Here is a 27,209-nt window from a genome sequence, read left to right on the forward strand (position 1 = left end):
CCAGATGGCGGCCGCCGCCCTGGGAGAAGAGCAAGTCTCCGAAGACACTGAGACCTATGAGTCGGAACAGTTCGAGTGGGAACCCACCGCCATGACCCTGGCATGCCTGGGAGGAAGAGACATGGTCCCGCGGACTCCCCTGCCCGCCAACACTCGGAAGTACAGCCAATGGGTGAGCATCAATGGGCGCAAGGCCGAGGCCCTGCGTGACACCGGGGCCAGTGTGACGGCCGTCCGTTGTCACCTGGTGACCCCAGAACAAATCCTACCAAACGTACTTTGCCCCGTCCGATCGGCAGATAACTCGGAGAGCCTGTGTCGGATGGCCTGCGTCCCCTTCGAATGGGGAGGAGTGTCCGGCATGCTGAAAGTAACTGTCCGCGACGATGCCCCCGTGGACTGCCTCCTGGGGAACGATCTCGAGAGCTCCCCGTGGGCCGCTGTGGAAAGAAGAGAGCATCTGGGGATGTTGGGTCTCCCGGACTGGGCGTGCGTAACCACCCGGTCCATGGCCACCCACACCATCCCTAGACCAGAAGAACCAGAATGGGCAGCACCTCCGCCCTCGATCACTCCAGAAGAAGACTTCCTCCAGACCGACCACCCGGACCCCACCACAGAGGGGTCCACACAGCCCCCCGAGCTTCCCGACCTGGCTCCGTGGCGTCAAGAAGGGGGGCCCACCCAGGAACAATTCCGGCAGGAGCAAAAGACCTGCCCCTCCCTCGAGGGATTGCGACAGCAAGCGCTCGCCCAGAGCCAAGGAGACACCACCGGGGCCCACTGGGTTTATTGGGACAATGATCTCTTGTACAGCGAGCAGAAAATCGCAGAACTGGGGGCCGGGCGAGTGCTGGTGGTGCCCCTCCACTTCAGAGACTTCCTGTTGAACCTAGCTCATGATGTCCCCCTGGCCGGGCACCTGGGCCAAGACAAGACCTACCACCGCCTGGTGACTCACTTTTTTTGGCCCAAAATGAGAAATGACGTCTCCAACCATTGCCGGTCCTGCCCGACCTGCCAGGCCAGCGGAAAGAGCGGCCGCAAACTCAAGGCACCCCTACAACCATTCCCCGTGGTGACCACCCCGTTCGAAAGGGTGGGAATAGACATTGTGGGGCCCCTGGACCCCCGAACCGCCCAGGGGCATCGCTTCATCCTGGTCCTGGTGGACCACGCTACCCGCTATCCTGAGGCGGTCCCCCTTCGTACTATAACAGCCCCAGTAGTGGGTCGAGCCTTGATGGGGATCTTCTCTCGAGTGGGCTTCCCCCGGGAAGTCGTCAGCGACAGGGGTACGAACTTTATTTCAAAGTATATGAAATCCCTCTGGCAGCAGTGCGGAGTCACTTACCGATTCACCACCCCCTATCACCCCCAGGGGAACGGACTGGTCGAGCGGTTCAACCGCACCCTCAAGGGGATGATCATGGGGCTGGAAGAACCCCTGCGCCGCCAGTGGGACGTGCTACTACCGTGCCTCCTCTTCGCCTACCGAGAAGTTCCCCAGAAGTCCCTCGGCTTCAGCCCCTTCGAACTCCTGTACGGACACCCCGTTCGCGGGCCTCTCAGCCTAGTGAAGGAGGAATGGGAAATGGCCCCCCTAAAGACCCCTCCGGACGTCTACAAATACCTCCTGACCCTCCGCAATCAGACCCGGAAATTCAGGGAGATCGCTAAAGCCAATCTGGAGGCCAGTCAAGAGGACATGAAGAAGTGGTACGACCAACATGCCTCCTCCATCGAGTTTGAACCGGGTCAGCAGGTATGGGTGATGTCACCCATCGAACCGTGTGCCTTGCAAGACAAATGGACGGGGCCCTTCAAGGTGATCGAGCGCAGGAGTCCCGTCACCTATCTCATCGACCTGGAGTCCCCCCGGAACCCCCTCCGGGTCCTCCACGCCAACAGGCTCAAACCCCACTTCATGCGCTCAGAGCTCAGCCTGCTGATGGCTACCGACAGTGGCACCGAAGGAGACTCCGAGCCCCTCCCTGACCTACTGAGGACACGGGAAAGAGATGGCTCGGTGGACGGGGTCCGACTCTCCGAGGCCCTGACCCCAGAGCAGCGTCAAGATTGCCGGGCCCTCCTGCTGCCGTTCGCAAACCTGTTCTCCCTCGCACCCGGAGTCACCTCCTGGTGCTTGCACGACGTGGACACGGGGGACAGTCCTCCTGTCCGACACCGGGCGTACCGAGTACCGGATCGGGTACGTACATGCATCCAAGAAGAAGTCTCCAAGATGCTCGCCCTCGGGGTCATCGAGCCTTCGGACAGTCCCTGGGCCAGCCCGGTCGTCCTGGTCCCCAAGGCCGCGGCACCGGGCACCACGCCGGAGCTCCGATTCTGCATCGACTATCGGGGGCTGAACGCGGTCACCCGAACCGACGCTCACCCTATCCCCCGAGCAGATGAACTCGACCGCATGGGGGCAGCCCGCTACCTAAGCATCTTTGACCTGACAGCGGGCTACTGGCAGATCGGCCTCACCCCCAGGGCCCAAGAACGTTCCGCTTTCTCTACCCCGGACGGGCACTACCATTTCAGAGTGATGCCCTTCGGCATGAAGAACGCTCCAGCCACCTTTCAAAGACTGGTGAACCAGGTATTGGCGGGCCTCGAAGAATTTAGCGCTGCCTACCTGGACGACATCGCGGTATACAGCCTCCACTGGGCAGACCACCTCCACCACCTCAGAGCGGTCCTGCAGGCCCTCCAACAGGCCGGCCTCACCATAAAGGCCAGCAAGTGCCAAATCGGCCAGGGGTCCGTGACCTACCTCGGACACCAAGTGGGGAGCGGTCTGGTGGCCCCCCTCCAACTCAAGCTAGCGGCCATCCAGTCCTGGCAACCCCCGAAACACAAACAGAGGTCCGAGCCTTCCTGGGGCTCACCGGATACTACCGGCGGTTTGTGAGGGACTATGGCAGCATTGTGGGGCCCCTCACGGAACTCACGTCTAAGAACAACCCAAAACGAGTCAACTGGACTCCCGACTGTCAAGCGGCCTTCGAGACGCTGAAGACCGCCATGTGCACCGCTCCGGTGCTCCAGGCCCCCGACTACAGCCGCGAGTTCATCGTACAGACCGATGCCTCCGACCATGGTATTGGGGCCGTCCTATCCCAACTGAACCCCGAAGGAGTGGACCAACCAGTGGCCTTCATCAGCAGACGCCTACTGCCCCGAGAACAGCGCTGGAGCACCATTGAGCGAGAGGCCTTCGCAGTGGTATGGGCCCTCAAGAAGCTCCGGCCGTACCTCTTTGGAACCCATTTCCGGGTACAGACGGATCATCGGCCCCTGCAATGGCTCATGCAGATGCGGGGGGAGAACCCCAAACTATTACGATGGTCCATCTCCCTGCAGGGGATGGACTTCACTGTGGAGCATCGCCCTGGCCAAGACCACGCCAACGCGGATGGCCTGTCCCGCTTTTTCCGCCTCGACGAGGAAAGTCCCCAAGAAGATGGGTGACTCTCCCCGCCTTCAGCTGGGGGGGCCTGTCCGCATGTTGGACAGGCCACATGAAGGGCTCGCTCCCTCCCCGCAGGACAGGGCCCGGGCCACCGTCAGCACCATTGCCCGGCCCAGCCGCCATCTTGAACACAGCACCACGCGGCCGCGCGGCCTCAGCCCGACCCCAACCCTGGGCCAGGCCCCGACATCCCGGCACCACCCTCCACCCAGGAGGTGAACGGACCACTTGGCAGGTCAATGGGAGTAAGAAGTGTCGATGGCTCTCCCCCGCCAGGTGCCGAGCACCCCCAGCCCCCTCGGGCGCTGGCTCCACCCCCCTGCTGGGTGTCTGGACTCCCTCATCCCAGACCTCCCGACCTCCAAGAGCGAGGGTCCGGACATCAAAGGGGGCCAGACCTATAACTGAGGCCGCCCCAGGACAGGAAGGCAGTTGTATCCTGGAGTCGAGAGACACCGCGACGAACTCATCCTTGACGGACTGCTGGCGCTGCCCCAGCCCTGCCTTGCGAACTATTGTCCTGCCTGCTGGCGCTGCCGCGGCCCTCTGCAACCTTCATCCTCGTGGGACCTGCTGGCGCTGCCGCGGCCCGTTGTAACCTTCACCCTCGTGGGACCTGCTGGCGCTGCCGCGGCCAGTTGTAACCTTCATCCCCGTGGGACCTGCTGGCGCTGCCGCGGCCCGTTGCCTCCTACCTTCTCGTGGGACCTGCTGGCGCTGCCGCGGCCCGTCGTAACCTTCATCCTCGTTGGGTCCTGCTGGCGCTGCCGCGGCCCGTTGCCACCTACGACCTCTTCGGGACCTGCCGGCGCTGCCGCGGTCTGACCCATCCGAACACCGAGCTCGAGGATTGTGAGCTATCACCGTTACACCTCCGTACCCGTGGGTACCAAGACTGTCCCGCTACCCCCTTCCCTTACTAGAGACTAGAATTGAGAGGACCATCGTGTCCCGTTCACCTTGTATCATACCCCTCTACTACAAGAATTGCCTATAAAAGGTGTTACCCTGATCTTTGTGTGGTGTCCATCTGTGGGGGGGAAGTTACCTGTCTGTGCGATCACGGTGCTCGGCCGACCCTCCAGGTCCCCGTCTAACATTATGTTATGTTAATTTCGATTTATATAGCGCCAAATCACCGACAGGTCTCTTAGCGCTTGCTTTGGGAACCCGTCCTGGCTTTCCCTGCGAGATTACCCCTACTGGGCATCCCCAAGGTGAAGACCAGGCATCCCGCCGCGGGGGGCCGTAGTGGAGATTAAGCAAGCTATTGCCCAGAGCTGCAGAGTGTGAACCCATGATTCGAGTAGGCACCGAGGCGAGAATTATCGAGTTAGTGGACATTTTGGGCTCAAGACCCTGCCGCGTCGGGAATTGAACCCTGGTCCCGGGCTGACCTCTGCATCAGGGTCTGCCTCCTCTAACCGGTGAGCCACACTTCTTGTTCTAGGGTTGGTTTTGCGCCGCTGCCCAGGTTCTAGGCCCGGGTCACCCCTAAGCCCCCAGGGCCCCATGTTGCGTTGGTTTTGTGCCGCTGCCCTGGTTCCAGGCCCGGGTCACCCCTAAGCCCCCAGGGCCCCATGCTGGGTTGGTTTTGCGCCGCTGCCCTGGTTCTAGGCCCGGGTCACCCCTAAGCCGCCAGGGCCCATGGGTGCGGCTGCCCTGGTTCTAGGCCCGGGTCACCTCTAAGCCCCCAGGGCCCCTTGTGGGTTGGTTTTGTAAGGCTGCCCTGGTTCTAGGCCCGGGTCACCCCTAAGCCCCCAGGGCCCCATGGTGGGTTGGTTTTGTGCCGCTGCCCTGGTTCTAGGCCCGGGTCACCCCTAAGCCCCCAGGGCCCCATGCCGGGTTGGTTTTGCGCCGCTGCCCTGGTTCTTTGCCCTCAGGACACTCTTCACTTTGGCTGGGCACTGTGCCTTCGCCAGAGAGGGCCCGGGCGCACCCGCAGAGACCCCGGGGGTCACGAGATGGACTAGAGAGGTGTCCAGAGCAGTCTGTCCGACGCCACGACACGGGACCAGGACAGGAGGAAGGCCTTCCAGCAACAGAGCCAACATGTGGCCAGGACACAAGGAGAGCAGCCACCCCAGAGCCACGCGCCAAGACGCACGAGGGGCACCGGAGGCAGCACTGGAGGGGAACAGAACCAGAGACCCGCCCTACCGACCCAGGGGACTCTCCACCACACACCCCAGCTCTGGAGGAGACCCCTGCCCTGCGGCACCAGAAGATCTTGCGGAAGGGGTAGCCTGATCGAAGGACAGGCGCACATGCCCAGAAGCGGTGGGCATCACACAGTCCTGGTTCAATCTGGAACCACGAGGGTGACGTGGGCCAAGTCATTTCAGAACTCTGGGCAGGAGGGGCGGGGCAGTATACAGCTGACCCCGGTCCCATCCCAGTCAAAATGCATTTTGTAGGGAAGACATTTGAGGGCACTTTATCAGGTAAAAGTTTGGGCACTGTGCCTTCTCTGCGGTGGCAAAAACATGTAGCCAGGTGCTCCCCACGGTCTGAAAACGCCTGGGACTCCTCCGAGTTTAAGTTATTTGTGATCCACTAGGTACCACCGGATTAACTCACCCGCCTTTGCTTTCGCAGGATTAACTCACCGCCTTTGCTTTCAATGATCCTGGGAATGGTCTCACAATCAGGGAGATGCCCCCACGTCCTAACTATCTCGGCACGTGCAAAGCCTCCCGGCACAGGACCCCATGACACCGGCTTGTTGCAGTCCCACAGGATGGGGTTGTCCACAAGAGCCTGTATCGTCCGCCAGTGGATGGACGGGATGGCCTTCGATGCAAGGCGAATGGGCCGCAACTCCAACAGATGGATTAGTGGGCGGCTCTCTGATCTCCACCTCACCCAGATGACCTCTCCAACCCAGCACGGACGTGTCCGTCACCACCGTCAGCTCTTGGTGGGGAAGGGAGTTGTGTTGCCACAGGTCAGATGGAGGTCGAGCAGCCACCACTGCAGAGATAATGCAGCCTTCTCCGAAACCAGATGACACCCGACAGGATTCCTTGGTAATGGAACCACTCATGCTTCAGATCCAAGTGCAGAGCTCGTGTATATGGCATTGAGCGAAACAGATCAGCAGGATGTATGATGCATCAGGGCCTCTGAGCTGCTCTCACCCTGAGGATGCATCAGGCCCCCTGGGCTCTTGTGAATCCAGGTACAAACGCCTTCATGATGTGGGAGTCGATCATCCCCATCATCACCTCCTCGGTCATCTCAGAGTGGTGGCCAGCACCAGAGTCCGTGCAGAGCCCGAGGTGGGTTTCAGGAGCTCAGATGCCACCGAGAAGAGATCCCCAAGGGGTAACCCAACTAGAGGCCCTTGCGGACTCTGGGGGTCCGAAGGCATGCTAGGAGCAGCAGGAACACTGCTAAGGAGGAAATAAGCAGTATGACCGCCTTAACGGGTTCAAGCAGCTGTGGCTTCACCAACGGCCTAGATAACTCGGGGAACGTTGTGGTATATAAATAAATAATACCGGATCTAGGTTTTACTGGACATAGCAATAACAGATAGCTCAATAAATAAGAGTCAAGATTCGAGGTAGTAGGAGTTTGCAGGTTTAATACAGCATAAAGGACAGGAACAGGACAACCTGCACGGACAAGATCTGGGATGGCTAGCTAGCACAAAAGGAATCGGCGTAACATTTAATAACAGTGCACAAGTATATATACTAAAACAGTTACATTACAGTGCATACAATAGGCGGAGCAGTGGGTGTGGTCAATAGCAGTCGCGAAAGATAAGGGTGAAAGTAGGTGTAACAGGGCGTATACATAGACATGTGATGTAAACGTAACAGAATATGTCATAAATGGGGCGGAAACATGGAGGGGGCTACCTAAGGAGCCGGGACCTCTAACCCAGTGGTGCGCGCAAACTGACAATGACGTGTTACTAGGAGAAGCTGGGGGCTATGAACTCTGTGCTAGGAGTAGAGACTGAAGTCTGGAGAGTCAGGGCGACATGTACCTAAACCCTATCTAGTATCTAATGTTTAGAGAACATGTTGATAGAATCCAAAAGTTATCGGGGTAAAGGCTAACAGACTCTAAGACTGGAGCATGCATTATTCTACATGTAGTGCGTGATGAAGAATATTAAATAACCATTAAACGCAGTATTTCTCTTACATGGAGACGTAAAGGCTAGACAATGACGGAAACTATTGATGCGATTCAGTAGCTTAGGAATGCAGAGAAGGAGGGCTGGACTGATAACTAGAATCATAACATACTCTTGGCAGACTCGTAGGCAGAGCCAGGCTGAGCCGGGCACTGTGAGGCAGGAAGTAAGTGAAGGGTCAGGAATACAGGTGGGGGCTGTATCGCTCCTCAGCGAGGCTCAGGAGACAGGAGCTGAATCTGGTGTCCGGGCCCTTTTGAGGCCTAGAAACGGAGACTTTTCAATTAAATAACGTGCACACTGAGAAACGTGGCAACGCAACTTTACATAGGCCTGATACTCGTAGTATTCACGAGAACTGGAAACTGGCATACTAGTGATGGACACAACTGTAATTGCGTCTTTAATCGAACATGGGGGATACATATGCATATTAATCATGCACACATAACATAAGATGGAGGACACGTAGGGACACAGAACATGGCAAAATTTACTTTTCCACATTGTCAGCATCAAGTGTGGGGTCGGCGCCTCAATTGGAGATCCGGATCGAGTGGCACCTTCGCAACCTTTCTTTAGATGGAGTGGCAGATGAGGCGCAGTCTTGGTTTACCGACTTGCGTTTTATCTTCGACTTACCAGATGACTTCAATCACGAAGGAGACTGGTCGTGGGATCAGACTAGAGAGCGGGATGAGTTCTCAACTTGGAGCTGGAATTACAGGAGGTCCATGATTTCTTGTCGATGTTCATCAATGTACGGTTGTCCTTCACAGGCCTGAATACCCTCTGGTGCAAGACGGTACAGTCAACACTCAACTAGGAGTCATGTCCAGAGCCCAAACTCTAATGACACCCCATGTGCAGGTCAGTCACCGACATCCTCTTTCAACAGTCATCCCATGATTTGAATCCTGTAGTTTTAAGTAGAGGCTTCGTTCCTTTGAGCACTAGAATTCAATTTTGAAAAATGTACAAACAGATGAAAAGGTGAGCGGAGCGCTGGATATGTATTCAAAGGCACCAAAAGAAAAGAATTGGAGATGGTGCAAAGCGTGGCACATATGTGCAAAGCTACTCAGTCCCTTTGGGGTGGAACAAAGTCAGAGTGGAGCTGCAAAGGGAGCTGGGAGCGGTGGAGCAGGGCAATGAGATCTTTCGGATCCAGCCTGGCACCTGGGTAATATTCTAAAAGTGAGGAATCTGCGGTTAGACGTATTCACCCGAGATTCACCCATTCTACTCTGCAAGACAGCACAGAACTGCCCACAGCTGGCAGATATTCACACTGCGCGCAGGGCAGGGGCATCTGGACATGTGTCAGCAAGACAAACAAGTTACTTACCTTCGGTAACGCTTTTTCTGGTGGATACAATATCTGCCTGTGGATTCCTCACCATGTGAATATCCCCCTGCATCAGCAACATTCGGAAATTCTTTTTGTAGCTTCGCGCCGACGTCACAGAAGCATGGCATCGCGCGCGGCTCCGCTGACGTCACCGACTCCATAATAGGCCCATGTCGGCGTGATGACATCAGTTCCGCCCTTTTTTCCGTGCCTTCGAGGCACACGGACGGACCGATCACAGTAGAAATATATACACAGTACACAATAGTCAAGATAACACACATAGTGTGAAGACAATGAAGCTAATCAAGTAGAATAACACTGCTTTTGAAAGCAACACATATGCATTAAAACATTGCCAATAACTTAGGTATTGAAGAGTGGACAGCGGGGAGGCGGGTGGGCCAGTGAGGAATCCACAGGCAGATACTGTATCCACCAGAAAAAGCATTACCGAAGGCAAGTAACTTGTTCTTCTGATGGATACATCTGCCAGTGGATTCCTCACCTTGTGAATAGAGTCCCACAGCAGTCCCCACTCCCGGAGGAGGGTGTACACCCTTTTATACCAGAAAATCCTGGAGGACAGAACGCGCAAAGTGGCCGTTCCTCCTCACTTCGGAATCCAAGCAGTAATGCTTCGTGAAAGTCTGGGGGGAGGCCCAAGTCACCGCTCTACAAATGTCCTCTACAGTAACACCCCTAGACAAAGCAGATGTACAGATGTAGCAGACCTTGCTCTAGAGGAGTGAGCTCTTAAACCTTCAGGAGGTTCCTTACCCGCCAGGGAGTAGCATATCTTGATACACAAGACAATCCATCTTGACAGCGTACGCTTGTGCACCGCCTTGCCTCTTCTGGCTCCAACAAAACCAACAAAAAGCTGGTCATCCACTCTGAACTCTCTGGTTCTGTCCAGGTAGAAGCTCACCGCCCTCTTCGGGTCCAAGCGGTGAAGTCTCCTCTCCTCCTTGGAAGGGTGGGGGGATGATAGAAGGTAGGAAGGGTAATGGACTGCCCCAGCTGGAAGGGAGTTACCACCTTAGGCAGAAAAGCAGCCCTGGTCCTGAGAACCATTCGTTCAGCATGAATGGTCAAGAATGGGGGCTTAGAACTAAGAGCTTGAAGCTCACTTACCCTCCTTGCCGAGGTAATTGCAACAAGGAAGACCGTTTTAAAAGATAACGGTCTCAGAGGACACTTGTATAAAGGTTCAAAGTGTGAACCCATCAAGAAAGTAAGTACAAGGTTCAAGTCCCATTCAGGCACAATAAAGGGAGTAGGAGGAAATTTATTCGTAAGGCCTTTTAGAAACCTCAAGACAACAGGAGATTTAAACAAAGACGGCTGATCCGGCAAACAGAAATGCAGACGATGCCGATAAATAACCTTTGTCTGTAGCTACAGCAAACCCTTGCTGAGCCAGAGAAAGCGCAAACTGAAGTATGTCAGATAAACAAGCCCTCAAAGGATCGATGGTTTTCTCTCCACACCAAGAAACAAACTTAGACCACCTATAAGAGTAAATAGACTTGGTGGAGTCACGCCTGGCCGATAAAATGACATCCACCACATCGTGTGGGAGAGAAAAGGAACTCAGGTTGCTCCGTTCAATCTCCAGGCACAAAGGTGTAAGGTCTGGAGGTGGGGGTGTAGAACCTGCCCCTCCATCTGAGAGAGGAGATCGCCCTGAGGGGGAGACGGAGCGGCGGGCACGAGGAGACGTGGAGAAGATCTGTGTACCATACCCTTCTTGGCCAGTCCGGGGCGACCAATATGACTTGGGCCCGGTCTTGGCGAATCTTCATCAGAACCCGAGGAATCAAGGGTATCGGAGGAAACGCTTAAAGGAGTTGCGAATCCCAACTCAACTGATACGCGTCCCCCAAAGCTTCCTGCATCGGATACTGGAGACTGCAGAATGACGGGCAGTGAGCATTCTCGTGAGTGGCAAACAGTGCCACCCAAGGAGTTCCCCACGTCCAGAAGACGTGACGAACTACCTCTGGATGAAGCCTCCACTCGTGGTCGGCCGAGAACTGCAGACTGAGACTGTCTGCACGTACGTTCAGAACTCCGGCCACGATTTGCCATCAGACAAATCTGATGGTCCTGAACCCAGGACCAGAGACGCAGAGCATCTCTGCAGAGACACTGCGACCCCACTCCTCCCTGCTTGTTGACATACCACATCGCAGTCGTGTTGTCCGTCAGGACTTGAACCGACTGACCGAGAAGGGAAGGGAGGAAGGCCTTGAGCGCCAGACGTATCGCCCGCAACTCTAGAAGGTTGATGTGAAGCAACCTTTCCTCTGGAGACCAAAGACCCTTGATCTCCAGATCCCCCAGATGAGCACCCCACCCTAGAGTGGATGCATCCGTTATCACTGTGGCCACATATGGAGGTAGGTGGAAGGGCTTCCCCTGAGTCAGATTGCCCTCCACGTCCCACCAAGACAGATCCACTGCAGTTTCTCTGGAGATCCTCACTGACTCCCTGAGATCTCCGTTGTGTTGATACCACTGCCTGCGGAGGCCCCACTGGAGTGCCCTCATGTGCCAGCGTGCATGGTTGACCAACAGAATGCATGAAGCCATCAGACCGAGCAGACGAAGGACCTTCAGGACTGGAACGACCGCTCCACTGTAAAATAAAGGAATCATCTCCTGTATGTCGAGAATCCTATGAGGAGGAGGGAATGCATGACATACAGTTGTGTCCAGTACAGCACCTATGAACAGGTTGCGCTGGGAGGGCACCAGGTGAGACTTGGGTACATTTATCGAAAAACCCAACCTGTGCAACAACTGAGTTGTGACTTGCAGGTGATGGAGCACTCTCTCTGGAGATTCTGCTTTGATCCGCCAATCGTCCAGATAAGGGAACGCTGGTATCCCTGACCTTCTGAGATGTGCCGCCACCACAGCCATCACCTTGGTGAAGACTCGAGGCGCAGTAGTAAGATCAAAGCGAAGGACCGCAAACTAGTAATGTTGCGAACCCACCGTGAAACGGAGATACTTCCTGTGCAACTTCAGGATAGGGATGTGAAAATATGCATCCTGCAAGTCGATCAACACCATCCAGTCTTCTTCCAGCAGCGCTTGAAGAACCTGCGCAAGGGTGAGCATCTTGAACTTCTCCTGCTTCAGAAAAAGGTTCAAGATCCTGAGATCCAGGATTGGACGAAGTCTGCCATTCTTCTTGGAGATCAGGAAATAACAGGAGTAGCATCCCTGACCCCTTCCCTGCTCTGGAACCACCTCTTTCGCACCTTTTTTCAGTAGTGTTAGGACTTCCTCCTGCAAGAGAAGCAGGTGGTCCTCCGAACAAAAACCCTGGCAAGGAGGATAATTCGGAGGGAACTCCCGGAAGGGAAGTGCATACCCATTATCCACGAGATTGAGAACCCAAAGGTCCGATGTGACCGATTACCAATCCCGTAGAAAATAGTTAAGCTGACCCCCTACAGGACCCGCATGATCCGGAATGGCGGATCTAGGGCTGCTTTGCTGATGATGGAGGGGGGTGGGAAGAGGAAGAGGAGGAGACTTGCTTGCCCCTGTAGGATTTATACCGCGGATTTTGCATTTGCTGCTGCTGTTGAGTTTGATGGTAGGGTCGAAAGGAGGAACGTCCAAAACCCCTATATCTTTTATTCGCAGTGCCCCTGGTCTGCAACCCCAAAGATCTGGCAGTAGCCTTACTGTCCTTAAATCTTTCTAAAGCTGCATCAGCCTTTTTGTGAAAAAAACAGAACCATGAAACGGCAAATAAGGCTGCTTGAACGTCCGCAGAAAAGTCTGATGACTTGAACCAGGCTGCTCTTCTAGAGGCAATAGAAGTCCCCATAACACTAGCTACTGAGTCAGCAGTGTCAAGTCCGCTTTGAATAAATCGACGCGCAACAGCTTGTGTGTCAGCTAACACCTCATTAAAATCCTTTCTGTCCTCCTCCAGAATCTTAGGAGCCAACTCCTTTACAGAGTCCATTAATGTACGTATGAATCTCCCCAAATGGCATGTGGCATTAGTTGACTTAAGAGCCATACTCGCCGAGGAGAATATTTTCTTTGCAGTTTGATCTGGTTTCTTAGACTCCTTGTCTCCAGGCACATGAGGGAAAGCACCAACAGACTTCTTTGAACAGGCTGCCTGTATCACCAAACTTTCCGGCAAAGGGTGTGATGATAAAAAATCTGGGTCCTCGCAACCCCCTTAGCAACTGCAGGAGCTGCGAGAGGCCTGTTCCAAACCTCCAATATAGGTTCTGTCAAAGCCTCATTAAAAGGAAGTAATGGTTCCACAACAGAAGACGGGGAATAGAGGACTTCTGTCAAAAGATTACATTTGAATTCAGCAGTATGAAGGCTTAAATTCAAAAGATCTGCAGCCTTCTTGATGACCACATGGTATGGTGCAACGTCTTTTGAAGGGGCATCTGAAACAGAAGATAGCTCCCAATCAGGCGAAAGCTCCAAACCGCTAGCCTCCCTCAAGTCATCAAAATAATCCTCTTGAAGCTCACCTTCTTCGACTTCAGCTTCAGCCTCTTTATACCTTTGCTCTTCAACAAGGCACTGAGCTTCACGCCTCGATCACTCCTTCAAGAGCGGCGTCGTCGGATCCGCGATAGACTCCGACTGAGCCGGAGTCGAGATCGGATCCGGGAGCACAGGCCGATGTTCGAGGTCGCACTGGCGCCGGTGACGACGGTATTGGCGAAGACCTCGGCGGCACCGAGAAATGCCAAGGCGGAGTCGGCGCCGGCATAAATAGCATAAATGAAGCTCGAGCATATGATTGGGGAACTCGCAGATTATATGCCAATGGAACCATGGGACCTGACTGTGCACCAGAGGGGTACAAAGCTCTTGAGTAGATGCCATACATCGGGTTCAAAAACTGTGTAGGGTCTTGCCCTGGAGCTGGAAATGGCGGGTAAGGACCCACAGGATCCTCAAGTGGAGGCTCCGGATTCGCCTCCTCTTCTACAGGTGGATGAACCGGAGTCATCAACCCCTATGGTAAAGGAGCCTTTTCTTCCTCTCGAGCCGGAGACGGCGCCGGAGAAGGATTCGATACCGGAGCCGGTGAATGCTCCGGTGACTCCAAGGGCGTGGCTTCACCTTCCAGATCCAGAATCTCTGGTGAAGGAGATACTTAATCTTTTCTATGTCTTCTCCTAGGCGACTTCGGTCTCGAATCAGAGTCTTTTCCAGAAGGATGACAAGATCCATGTCTTTTCTTCTTATGCTTCTTTTTTTCTGATCTAGAGGCATATCCCGATGACAACTTCGAAGGAGACGCCGTGCGGGACCTCGATCTCTTCCGCCTCGACCGCGACCTCGAAGTCTTCCTTTACTTTTTACCTTTTAATTTGGCCACCAGAAGTTTCGCCTCTCTCTCACGAAGGGCGTTCGGGTTCATCTTCTTGCAGGAAGAACACCCCTGCACATCATGGTCCGAACTCAGGCACCAAATACAGTCTTCATGTGGGTACGTAATCTACATCATCTTTCCGCACTCCCCGCACGGCTTGAAGCCGGTCTTCTTAGTAGACATCTTAGACAAGTGACAAAGAAGCAAGAATACACCAGACAGATAACAACAGTAACAAAGTTACCAACAGCTACAGAGGATCCCTCGAAAACCGTTCGTGTCGCCGACGCGGAAAAAAGGGAACTGATGTTATCACGCCGACGTGGGCCTATTATGGAGTCGGTGACGTCAGCGGAGCCGCGCGCGATGCCGTGCTTCTGTGACTTCGTCGGCGCAAAGCTACAAAAAGAATTTCTGAATGTTGCTGACGCAGGGGGATATTCACAAGGTGAGGAATCCACTGGCAGATGTATCCATCAGAAAAATGGGGCCAAAATCTCTCCCTACCACCTTTGAAGCTTAGATGGCATGTAAGGGGAGCCCCGGTCCAATTTCCGAACGATTATTCCAATGTATAATAGGTGGACTGACGGTATGAGCTTACAAACTGACACAGAAAACACAGGAGGAGACCCAGTGACTTTAATGTCCATGAGACGACGGAGAGGGAGAGCCCTGCGGGGAGCTTCACAAGCCTGTCTCCCCCCCCCAAACACCTGCTCCGTCTCCCCATCTCTGGAGGAGCGACAGCAGACAGAAGGCAGAAGGCAGATTTCCTTCCGACACAGCACAGACCGTGGGCCAGCTGTCTGCTCTGAATTCTGGAGGGCTGCCTTGCTCCCGCCAGGAAAGATGGAACGGGTTCATTAGGAATCCAATGCCGGCCTGCACGGGTGACTCATCCCCTCTTCCCACGAGCAATGAGAACACAGCGCCCACCCCCTCCATCCTGCACAGCACTCACTTCTCAACACATGAGCCCTCATGAGCCCACCCCCACTCCATCCTGCACAGCACTCACTGCTCAACACCTCTGAGCCCACCCCCCTCCATCCTGCACAGCACTTACTGCTCAACACCTCTGAGCCCACCCCCCTCCATCCTGCACAGCATTCACTTCTGAACACCTCTGAGCCCTCATGACCCCACTCCATCCTGCACAGCACTCACTTCTCAACACCTGAGCCCTCATGAGCCCACCCCCTCCATCCTGCACAGCACTCACTTCTCAACACCTCAGAGCCCTCATGAGCCCACCCCCTCCATCCTGCACAGCACTCACCTCAACACCTGTGAGCCCACCCCCTCCATCCTGCACAGCACTCACTTCTCAACACCTCTGAGCCCTCATGAGCCCACCCCACTCCATCCTGCACAGCACTCACTTCTCAACACCTCAGAGCCCACCCCCTCCATCCTGCACAGCACTCACTGCTGAACACCTCGGAGCCCACCCCACTCCATCCTGCACAGCATTCACTGCTGAACACCTCGGAGCCCACCCCCCTCCATCCTGCACAGCATTCACTTCTGAACACCTCTGAGCCCTCATGACCCCACTCCATCCTGCACAGCACTCCCTTCTCAACACCTGAGCCCTTGTGAGCCCACCCCTTCCATCCTGCACAGCACTCCATTTTCAACACCTCTGAGCCCTCATGAGCCCACCCCCTCCATCCTGCACAGCACTCACTTCTCAACACCTGAGCCCTTGTGAGCCCACCCCCTCCATCCTGCACAGCACTCACTTCTCAACACCTGAGCCCTTGTGAGCCCACCCCCTCCATCCTGCACAGCACTCACTTCTCAACACCTGAGCCCTCATGAGCCCACCCCCTCCATCCTGCACAGCACTCACTGCTCAACACCTCTGAGCCCTCGTGAGCCCACCCCCTCCATCCTGCACAGCACTCACTTCTCAACACCTCCGAGCCCTCGTGAGCCCACCCCCTCCATCCTGCACAGCACTCACTGATCAACACCTCTGAGCCCTCAGGAGCCCACCCCACTCCATCCTGCACAGCACTCACTGCTCAACACCTCAGAGCCCACCCCCTCCATCCTGCACAGCACTCACTGCTCAACACCTCAGAGCCCACCCCACTCCATCCTGCACAGCACTCACTTCTCAACACCTCTGAGCCCTCGTGAGCCCACCCCCTCCATCCTGCACAGCACTCCCTTCTCAACACCTCAGAGCCCACCCCACTCCATCCTGCACAGCACTCACTTCTCAACACGTCAGAGCCCACCCCACTCCATCCTGCACAGCACTCACTGCTCCACACGTCAGAGCCCTCATGAGCCCACCCCACTCCATCCTGCACAGCACTCACTTCTCAACACCTGAGCCCTCATGAGCCCACCCACTCCATCCTGCACAGCACTCACTTCTGAACACCTCAGAACCCTCGTGAGCCCACCCACTCCATCCTGCACAGCACTCACTGCTCAACACATCTGAGCCCACGTGAGCCCACCCACTCCATCCTGCACAGCACTCACTTCTCAACACCTCAGAACCCTCGTGAGCCCACCCCCTCCATCCTGCACAGCACTCACTGCTCAACACCTCTGAGCCCTCGTGAGCCCACCCACTCCATCCTGCACAGCACTCCCTTCTCCACACCTCAGATCCCTCATGAGCCCACCCCACTCCATCCTGCACAGCACTCCCTTCTCCACACCTCAGATCCCTCATGAGCCCACCCCCTCCATCCTGCACAGCACTCACTTCTCAACACCTCTGAGCCCTCGCGAGCCCACCCCCTCCATCCTGCACAGCACTCCCTGCTCAACACCTCAGAGCCCTCGTGAGCCCACCCCCTCCATCCTGCACAGCACTCACTTCTCAACACCTGAGCCCTCGTGAGCCCACCCCACTCCATCCTGCACAGCACTCTTCTCAACACCTCAGAGCCCACCCCCTCCAACCTGCACAGCACTCACCTCAACACCTGTGAGCCCTCATGAGCCCACCCCCTCCAACCTGCACAGCACTCACTTCTCAACACCTGAGCCCTCGTGAGCCCACCCCACTCCATCCTGCACAGCACTCCCTTCTCAACACCTCAGAGCCCTCGTGAGCCCACCCACTCCATCCTGCACAGCACTCACTTCTCAACACCTGAGCCCTCATGAGCCCACCCCCTCCATCCTGCACAGCACTCCCTTCTCAACACCTCAGAGCCCTCGTGAGCCCACCCACTCCATCCTGCACAGCACTCACTTCTCAACACCTGAGCCCTCGTGAGCCCACCCCACTCCATCCTGCGCAGCACTCCCTTCTCAACACCTCAGAGCCCTCGTGAGCCCACCCACTCCATCCTGCACAGCACTCCCTGCTCAACACCTCAGAGCCCTTATGAGCCCACCCCACTCCATCCTGCACAGCACTCTCTGCTCAACACCTCTGAGCCCTTGTGAGCCCACCCACTCCTCACAGACTAGGTCATGCACTGGCAAGGACTCCAACAGTTTAATGCAACTGAACTCAAACCAGCCCAGGGTTTGGGCTGCTTACAGCACAGTAGTCACACGCGAGACTGGAACATTGCAAGCATAATGCAAGAAGAGATTAAAAAAACAATGCAAATGCAAGGGGATAAATACATAGCAAAGGGGATGAAGTGTAGCAAAGGGAAAGCAATGGTATAGGAACCTTGTAAAGAGACTGTAACAAGGTTCAACCACAGCTAAGCAAATGCTAAGGGAAACGAGCACAGCAAAGAGGATACCCAGGATAACAGCACAACAAAGGAAATGCCACAGGATAAGACGCAGGAAAGGGAATGTAAAATGAGATCCGCATTGAAAAGGCAGTGCAAAATGGGCAGGAGCACAGGAAAGGGAATAGAAAGGGACAGGAGCAGCACAGAAAAGGGAATAGAAAGGGATCAAATCACAGGAATGGGAACACAAAGGGATCCAAGCACAGGAAAGGGTATACAAAGGGACAGGAGCACAGAAAAGGGAATACAGAGGGAGCCAAGCACTGGTATAGGAACACAAAGGGACAGGAGCACGGAAAGGGGAATACAGAGGGACAGAGATGAAGGGAATGTGATGGAATAAGAGCGGAGCAAAAGCAATGGAAAGTGAGAAGAGCAGAGCAAAGGGAATCCAACTGGTCTAAGACTGAAAATAAGAGGTTCTTCAATCTGGGCCACCTGGATCACCGAGTGGTTACTCGTGCACACCCATGTTTCTCTAAAATGCTCTCTAGCCCACAACAACTAGAATGGCCAGCACAACTATGCACACACCCGAGTTCAGTTATCTTGCCACAGTTTACTGCAGACAAATAGCAAAAGGCACATTTGAGGTTATGATACGTACTAGCAAACACAGGAGTATCACACTATCCCTGAACAGGACACAATCGACCCCTTGCAGACGCCGGCCCACGATTTCCTGCATCCATCACCAGCACCTTTTCTGCACGGATACAGACACCAAGCACAATCTATCTGATCATTTATGTACCTCCACCCACGGATCCAGGCTCCCCGTGCAGTGCGAGCTGGGCGCATCATCTACACACATGTACATGTTTTGCTGATGTGCTCGGATATAATAATCGGACCCTCATTCAGGGTACGTGAAGCTGTGAACACAGACCGCTCTGAAAACGGCAGTGGGGCGGGAGGAACTACTTTAGACCAAAGGTTTAAAGCCATTACATGTAGCGTGCCCCTATCACCAAAGCTTAGCCCCCTTTAAACTACCGCAGAGGGCCACAACCACATTCGTAGTCACTTAAAGTGCTGCCATCGAACCAAAGGCGACAGACAGAGCCGAGAGCACCAATGGACTGCCTGAAGTGTCGCCAACATCAGACAAGGCGCTCTTCAACTCATGAACCAAGGTGGCTTGGATTGAGCATCTCAGCCAAAGTACATGCACTCACTGCGGCAAGACCTTTACTACCAGGACAGGGAGAGCCAAAGCCACTCTAGGTAAGAGCATGGGGTAGAGTTCATCCCTCCAGACACTGCCACCCAATGGCTGCTGGGGCCCTGAGATTGAACACCTTCCTTCCAGGAGAGGTAAAGAGATAGGAGATTGGGCTTAGTCTGGGGTAGAGGGGGCATTACACAAGTGATTACTTAGCATCTTATTCATCACCGAATGAAAGCTCAACTACAGCCATCTGTCCCTCCAACCTCAAACGAGAAGTCATTTAAAGCAGTATTCAATGTTAGAACTTAACTTGAGCATTGCCTGCCAGTAAAACTGGGCCAGTTTATTACAAGACAGTTTGAGTAAGAGGAGATAAGTACCTCCACAACAGGATGTTTGCTGCTACTCAGGTCCTGTGCTTGGTGAACGCACTGAGAATCCAGTTCAGGACAAAGGTCGAATGAGAGGAGGAACCTCAGAGAAGGAGCTCGTTCAAGATCTAGTAGTCCGCCTCTTGAAGGAACAAGGAGCGGAGAAAACACAATGTCTGCAGCACCCAGAAGCAGCAGCCCCCAGTCTTTAGAACAAGCTCCATAGACAAACCATGGTGACTCAGAGAAAAAACTGAAATCAGAATCGCCACTTTGCTAGAGACAGACAAAATAAATTACATCCAATGATTTGAAGATGCCTTGGGAAGACCGGAAAAGGCATCACCAAAGATGCTGGGCGTGGAACCCATCACTGTGCCTGAAAACTAAACTTGTGGGCACAGAAAAAGCGGCCCAAGGAATGTGGAGGACTCATGAAAAACCAAAAGAAACTTCAAAGATACTATGGTGTTTGCTCAAGACAAAGGGTAGGCAAGTTCTCCGTTCTCACATGCTTTGTTCTATTTCACAAGCAACTTATGCAATGCAAGTGAAAGTCAGAGTCTTGAAGAGGAGGTCCAGAGAACGGAGGAATGAGGGCTAGAGAAGAAAACTAGAGTTTCGAAGACTAGGTACAGAGAGTGGAGGGAGAAGGAAACTAAAGTCTTTAACACAAGGCACAGAGCTACCAGAAGGAAGGGGAGGGAGGAGGACACAGCTCTTGAAGACTAGGTATAGAGAGCGGAGGGATGGAGAAGGACACTAGAGTCTTGAAGACTAGGTATAGAGAGCGGAGGGATGAGGGTGGAGAACAACACTAGTCTTGAAGACTGCATATAGAGAGCGGAGGAAAGAAGGACACTAGAGTCTTGAAGACTAGGTATAGAGAGAGCGGAGGGATGGGGAGAGAGACGCTTTTGGTTTTGAACAGAAATGAAATTCGGAATATAACGCAAACACAGTTCTATTTAAAAAGGTGGTGGGATGGGAATCTTTCGTCTGATCAAAAGTCTAGCTTTTCATTATGTCGCCGAGTTTCATTTTCCTATTCTGCTTCATCAGTTGGTGGGGCTGGCTCTTGGGTGTCCAATGACTGAAGCTCATGTCCACGAATAGCCACTAACTCTCTCAGCTGTGTTAATAGATCATGAAGTACTTCCATACGAAGGTCTTCTGTGGGCCGAGCTCCCTGTACGGACAGCAGCTCCCCCCTATGCTCAGCGTCAGCCACCTGCAGTTTGGCCCCTATGGATTGAGCTTCCTGTACGGACAGCAGCTCCCTCCTCTGCTCAGCATCTGTCTCCTGCAGTCTGGCCCCTATGGATTGAGGTCCCTGTAGAGACAGCAGCTCTCTCCTCTGCTCAGCATCTGCCTCCTGCAGTCTGGCCCCTATGGATTGAGGTCCCTGTAGAGACAGCAGCTCTCTCCTCTGCTCAGCATCTGCCTCCTGCAGTCTGACCCCTATGGATTGAGGTCCCTGTACGGACAGCAGCTCCCTCCTCTGCTCAGCATCTGTCTCCAGCAGTCTGGCCCCTATGGATTGAGTTCCCTGTAGAGACAGCAGCTCCCTCATCTGCTCAGCATCTGTCTCCAGCAGTCTGGCCCCTATGGATTGAGTTCCCTGTAGAGACAGCAGCTCCCTCATCTGCTCAGTGTCAGCCGCTTGCAGTCTGGACCCTATGGAATGAGCTCTCTGGACAGACAGCAGCAGTTCATCTGCCTCCTGAAGTCTGGCCCCAATGGAGTGAGCTCTCTGGACAGACCGCAGCTGTTCATCGGTCTCCTGCTTTGTGACACCTATAGAGTGAGCTCTCTGTAGAGACCTCAGCAGTTCACCTGCCTCCTGCAGTCTGGCCCCTATGGAGTGAGCTCTCTGGACAGACCGCAGCTGCTCATCTGTCTCCTGCGGTCTGATGAGACCTGCTGACTGAGCTCGCTGCTTCCTCTGCTCAGCGTCTGTGTCCTGCAGCCGGACCCTTGCTGACTGATCTTCCTGCACGGACACTGAAGCTGGTAAGGACCTCTGTCCCATGCCTGCCTCACACGGTGTGTCCCCTGAGGGCGGAGCTCCAGCTGAAGGTGCAGGCTCCAGCTCTCTACTCTGCTCAGCACCTGCCTCCTGCAGCTTCCCTCCTGCTGTCTGAGCCCCTTGCACATGCAGCTGCTCTCTCCTCTCCTCAGCACCTGCCTCCTGCAGCTTCCCTCCTGCTGACTGAGCCCCTTGCACACGCAGCAGCTCTCTCCTCTGCTCAGCACCTGCCTCAAAGGCGGCTTCCTGCTCTCTGACTTCTGGAAGCTGACCTCCTTCTGCAGACCGCTGCTCCCTGTGCTCAGCTTTCCCTCTAGACCATACCCCAAAGGTATGGTATCCCTCATCACCTAAGAAGCAAAGAACAAACAGGCATTACAAGCCGGTCCATAAAACCGTATAATTTTAGAATGGGTGATTGTGAACTACACAAAAAGGAAAGTATTGAGTCCTGTGAAATTAAGTAACGAGGGCTTCGTGAAAACCCCAACTTCCCAACTGCCTTCTACTCAGCTAGCTTTGGACAGTGTTCCTGAAAACTCAGCACCACAAGTAATCAGTTACTTACCTATAACTGCAGCTCTCAAAAATGGGCACCTTTTATATATTCACTCGCTTGAATCATTTCCAATCGTCAGGCTGGGAATCCCTGGTATACAGCAGTATACAGCGAAAACATACAACGTACAGTATAGAAGGCAAAAAGGCCATAGGCCTGAAACACTGTATATTTAGTAACACATCCACCTCATTTGAAAGAACCCAGACTTCAGCCAATGAGGTGGAAGTGTGAGCATTCCTACCCCCCCTAGAGAACACCATATCTCAGATTTCAAAGTACAAGTGTGAGAATAGTATATACAATGAGCCTCTGACCGGGAAGGAGGGAGGGTCGCTTCTGAATAAATAAAAGTTAGTAATGTTGGAGAACCGGAGTTACAGGTAAGAATTTCTTCTCCAACACTGTTTTTTTTTTTTTATATATGCATGCTTGAACCAGAATAGCAAGCAGTACACATTAAAGAGTAGAACAAAGCGGGAAGCTGAGTCACCTTTAATGAAAAGGATTTCTCAGTACATCGCGTCCTACTTGCGTGTCAGCTTCTGCGTCCATGTCTAGGCATTAACGCTTCGGGAACGTATGCTTGCTACACTGCAGAGGTCTTTCAAGGGCACCCAGAGCTGCGGTTGAAGTCACACACCTGGTGGAATGCGTCCTCACTCTACCCTGAAGAGGAGGCTTGGCTTTGGCATGACAACAAGCGATACACGCTGAAAGCCAATAAGCTATACCCTGTTCGGACAGGGCTTGACCTCTTCGTGGTTGAGCAAATTATACTTTCTAAGGTTGTCTAAGACCTCTTAAAATAACCGTATGGGTTGTATGGACTGGTTCAAGGTGTCCACTTACATAAGTGACATCATACACCAGGCCGCCTCTGACACTCAGGCTCTAGGTACCAGGGGTACCATTTACTAGGGACTTGGAGGGTGCTGAAGGTATTGCCAATTGGGGTACAATTGTGAAGTTTTGGAAAAGAGATCCGGCACTGGAGACCTGGTTAGCAGGATCACAGTGCACTTCCAGTCAAAATCCCAACAAATACCAGTCAAAATTGAGTGTGACCATGTCAAAAAGGGCACTTTCCTATTGGTGGGAGAATGGGAGCAACAGGCAAGCCCATGTCAGGATTATTAGATGGTTGTTGCAGTAACAACTTAGTAAAAGGATTCACCATTTGTTGCAATGTTGATAAGAAGGGCATTGGCACTTGGACCACATCTGGTTCTCTATAATGATTAGGTGGTTTTGCTCAAATCCGTGCTAGTACTTCCAGACTTGTGCACCTGTGGACTAACATTCACTGTAGCACTCCCCATCGTCCATCGCATCCCCTTAAAAATCTGAGACCAATCTGACAAACTATGTTGGGCTGTAGGCAGTCAGTACAATATACATCACTAGCCTCTTCTTCCAGGTCTGACTGCAATAAAGGTGCAGCCGTGACCCTCAAAAGATGATAAAAATATCCATATTTTTTCCAGACTTCGCAGATCCCAACTGTGATGCAGTCACCGATATGGTCCTTTCAATCAACATAATAGACGGTATGGTGGTGGTCGTTGTCGACAGTGGTAGTATTGTCGTCGACAATGGTATTGTAGTCTTCTTCGCCATCAGCGGTGTCAATCATCAACAGAATGGTTGACATGGACGGGACCATGTGTGTCTATGGTGCAGTCGACTGTGTTGTCGTGAACATTAACGGTCGGCAACGACATGATTTCCTTGGTAGATTTCATTTTTTTTTCACAGGCGAGTCTCTGTAGCACTTAGACTCTGGTTTGTTAGCAAAAGAAGGGACTATAAGTGCTGTACGAAATAGATCATGCTCCGGGAACTGTAAAAGTATCCTTTAGTGTGTTGTCTTCATAGAAGGGCTTGGTTGGGCACGGCTCACGGAATCTACCACCTGAAGAGGGGGCATTTCCTTTAGAAGGAGGAGAGTTCCCGTTATTCATAAGAAATACTGGAACCTCCATTTCTTGGTGGAGAAAGACTGGCAGATGTTGCAATCCGCCGACTTAGGTTTAGGATAAAGACAATACATAGACAGTGAGTGGGCCAGCAGTTTACATCTTGTTGCTGCCACGAGGTAAACTGGTTTTAAATAGAGATCTCTTCTCTTTACCAGCCATGTTGGTTGGTAATAGTTGCTAATCAGACCAAAGATCTCCCTGGTCCAGAAACTGTAACTATCATCCCTAAAAACAACTCAAACCACTCACAGTACAGTAGTGCTTTAGATAGGGCTGGTTCAAATCCAAGGCAGACCAAAATGGGTACAATTTAAGGTTCTTTGAAGGTTAGAGCAGAGCTCCGGCAACGATATGCAGGAGAAATCTGAGCTATGGCGGCCTCCAAGGGGAGTGGGGAGTAGGAGAGCTTAAAGCTTCCACCTCATTGGCTGAAGTTTGGGTTCTGTCAAATGAGGTGGATGCGTTACTAAACATAGTATGTTGTTTAAGGTATATGGCCACATTTCATCATATGTTGTATATTTTAAAATGTATACTGCTATTTTAATTTATCAGGGAATCCCAGTCTGACGATATATATTCCATTGTGGGAGAAATGGCTAGAACAGGTCTGGGCATAGGAGAGTGCTTCATGACTTGTACGCTGGCACGGGGAGAGCGTTCTTGATCTCCCAATTCCCAGCCCCCATTTTTAAACGGAGCATGTTTATATTCTGGCCACAGACAGCACCCTCACAGATGTTTGCTTTAAAACGTCCAAACAAAGATCCCATCAGGGACCGTACTCCTTGAAATACGGAATACTCTGCTGCCTAGTACAGTTCCCTGGTTTAAGAGAGTAACCACTGCTTCATATCCGGCAAGTACAGTTTTTGTCTTGGGACAGCAGACCTTGAAAACCCTGCCATCTGGCACCTTCTACAAGCTTCATCTGCAGTATATATTCTAAGAGCACAGTTCCAAGTCATTTTAAGGTATTGCTTTACACACATCTTTGGTTGAGTCCCTTTCTCATGATCACACTGCTTTGATGTCCTCCTCTGTTCGCTCATAATTCAATGGCTTTCCTCCCTATTCTTGCGTCTCTCGTCCGTGTGCATTACGGCCTCACAATATTCTTGACTGTTAGACTTCGATTCTTCCACTGACGATGCGGTTTACATTAATGGAATGAATATGCTACTTACCAGTATGCATCTGTTCTTGGCATGTAGGGCTGCTGACATTCATATCTATAGCATAGATCGCCGCCTAGTGTTGGGTCCGGATGATTGCACATTGTTGTCCTGGAAGAGTCTTCAAAGTATCACGAGATAGGTGGCTCCTCCCCTGGACTACAGTGCGCATGGGCATCGACTCCATCCTCAGATTGTTTTTAGCCATTGTGGCAAAGATGGAGTGTAACAGTGTAAGCGATGGCCATGCTAAGAGTAAGTGTAAAAAGTCTGCAGCCGCTACAGGCGCCGGGGAGGAGGGCGGGCGATATGAATGTTAGCAGCCCTACATGCCAAGAACAGATGCATACTGGTAAGTAGCATATTCAGTTCGAGGCATGTGGGCTGCTGAATTCATATCTATAGCATAGAATACATAGCAGTCCCTCCATTAGCGGCGGCCGCCTGTGCCAGCTGCAGAAGTCTGAAAAAGTGTTTTAAGAACAGCCTGTCCTACAGCTGCCTGCTGTTTGGAGTGCACGTCTACACAGTAATGTTTAGTAAATGTGTGTGGTGTAGACCATGTGGCTGCTCTACAAATATCTTCCAAAGGATTATTACCCAGGAACGCCATGGAGGCCCCCAACTTGCGGGTAGAGTGGGCTCTGGGGGGGGACCGTTAAGGTGCGCTTAGCCTTTTGATAGCAAATCTGAATACACTTAACGATCCACCTGGCTATCCCTGCTTTGGAAATGGGGTTGCCTTTGTGCTGGGCTGAAAAAGCAACAAAGAGTTGTTGTGTTTTCCTAAAGTCTTTGGTCCAATCAATGTAGTACATCAACGCTCGTTTGACATCAAGAGTGTGGAGCATTCTTTCGGCTACTGTCTCAGGGTTTTGAAAGAACGCGGGCAGTTCAATGGTCTGATTGACATGGAACTGCGAAACCACTTTAGGAAGAAATTTAGGGTTAGTGCGCAGCACCACCCTGTTTGAGTGAATTTGAATGAATGGCTCTTATACTGTGAGCGCCTGTAGCTCACTGACACGCCGTAGAGACGTAATGGCAATGAGAAAGGCCACTTTCCACGTTGAGAACTGAATCTCACATGAATGTAGAGGCTCAAACGGGGGACCCATCAATCTGGTGAGGACCACATTGAGGTTCCATACAGGAGCTGGCGGGTTCCTGGGAGGGATGACCCGCTTCAGCCCTTCCAGGAATGCTTTAATGGCAGGCACCCTAAAAACAGAGAGACGCTGCCTGTTTTGGAGGTAAGCTGCTATGGCGGCTAAGTGTATCCGAATGGAAGCATATGCTAGATTGCATTTGTAAAGATGTAACAAATAACAGATGATGTTGGGAATGGATGCATCTAGCGGGTTGATGTGATGTTCTGTACAGTAAATGACAAACCGCTTCCATTTTGCTGCATAGCAGGCCCTAGTGGTGGGCTTTATTGCCTCCCGTATGATATCCATGCATTCAGGAGGCAAGTCAAGGTAGCCAAACTAAGACTTCAGGAGCCAGATCGCCAGATTGAACTGTTGCGGATCTGGATGCCGAATGTCGCCATGGTTCTGCGTCAAGAGCCTGGGTGTGAGGTGCAGCCTTTGATGCAGTACCACGGAGAGTTCTAGAAACGTGGTGTACCATGGTTGGCGAGCCCACGTTGGAGCAACCAGGATGAGTGTCATCGAGTGTTGCATTAGCTTTCTTGCCACCAGCGGTATGAGAGGCGCTGGGGGAAAAGCGTACGCAAATCTGCCTGACCAGTTCATCCATATCGCATTGCCCTGCGACTGTGGGTGCGGGAACCTGGCGGCAAAGCTTTGGCATTTGGC

At 53.0% G+C, this 27,209-nt stretch overlaps 1 protein-coding gene across 2 annotated transcripts in view; it reads right to left on the reverse strand.

The window, feature by feature from the left end:
* STK11 (serine/threonine kinase 11) overlaps nt 1-27,209 on the reverse strand; it is a 131,864-nt gene that overhangs the window by 20,484 nt on the left and 84,171 nt on the right. The window contains exon 9 of one of the 2 annotated variants that reach the window (XM_078670861.1): nt 21,902-22,020. The exons of the other annotated variant lie outside the window; for it this stretch is intronic. Within the exon in view, the coding sequence (XP_078526987.1) occupies nt 21,902-22,020 (119 nt within the window). The remainder of the gene's footprint in view (nt 1-21,901; nt 22,021-27,209) is intronic. 2 annotated transcript variants of the gene reach the window in all.

Source organism: Lissotriton helveticus, chromosome 12, assembly GCF_964261635.1.
Source record: "Lissotriton helveticus chromosome 12, aLisHel1.1, whole genome shotgun sequence".
In the NCBI taxonomy this organism is placed as follows: domain Eukaryota; kingdom Metazoa; phylum Chordata; class Amphibia; order Caudata; family Salamandridae; genus Lissotriton; species Lissotriton helveticus.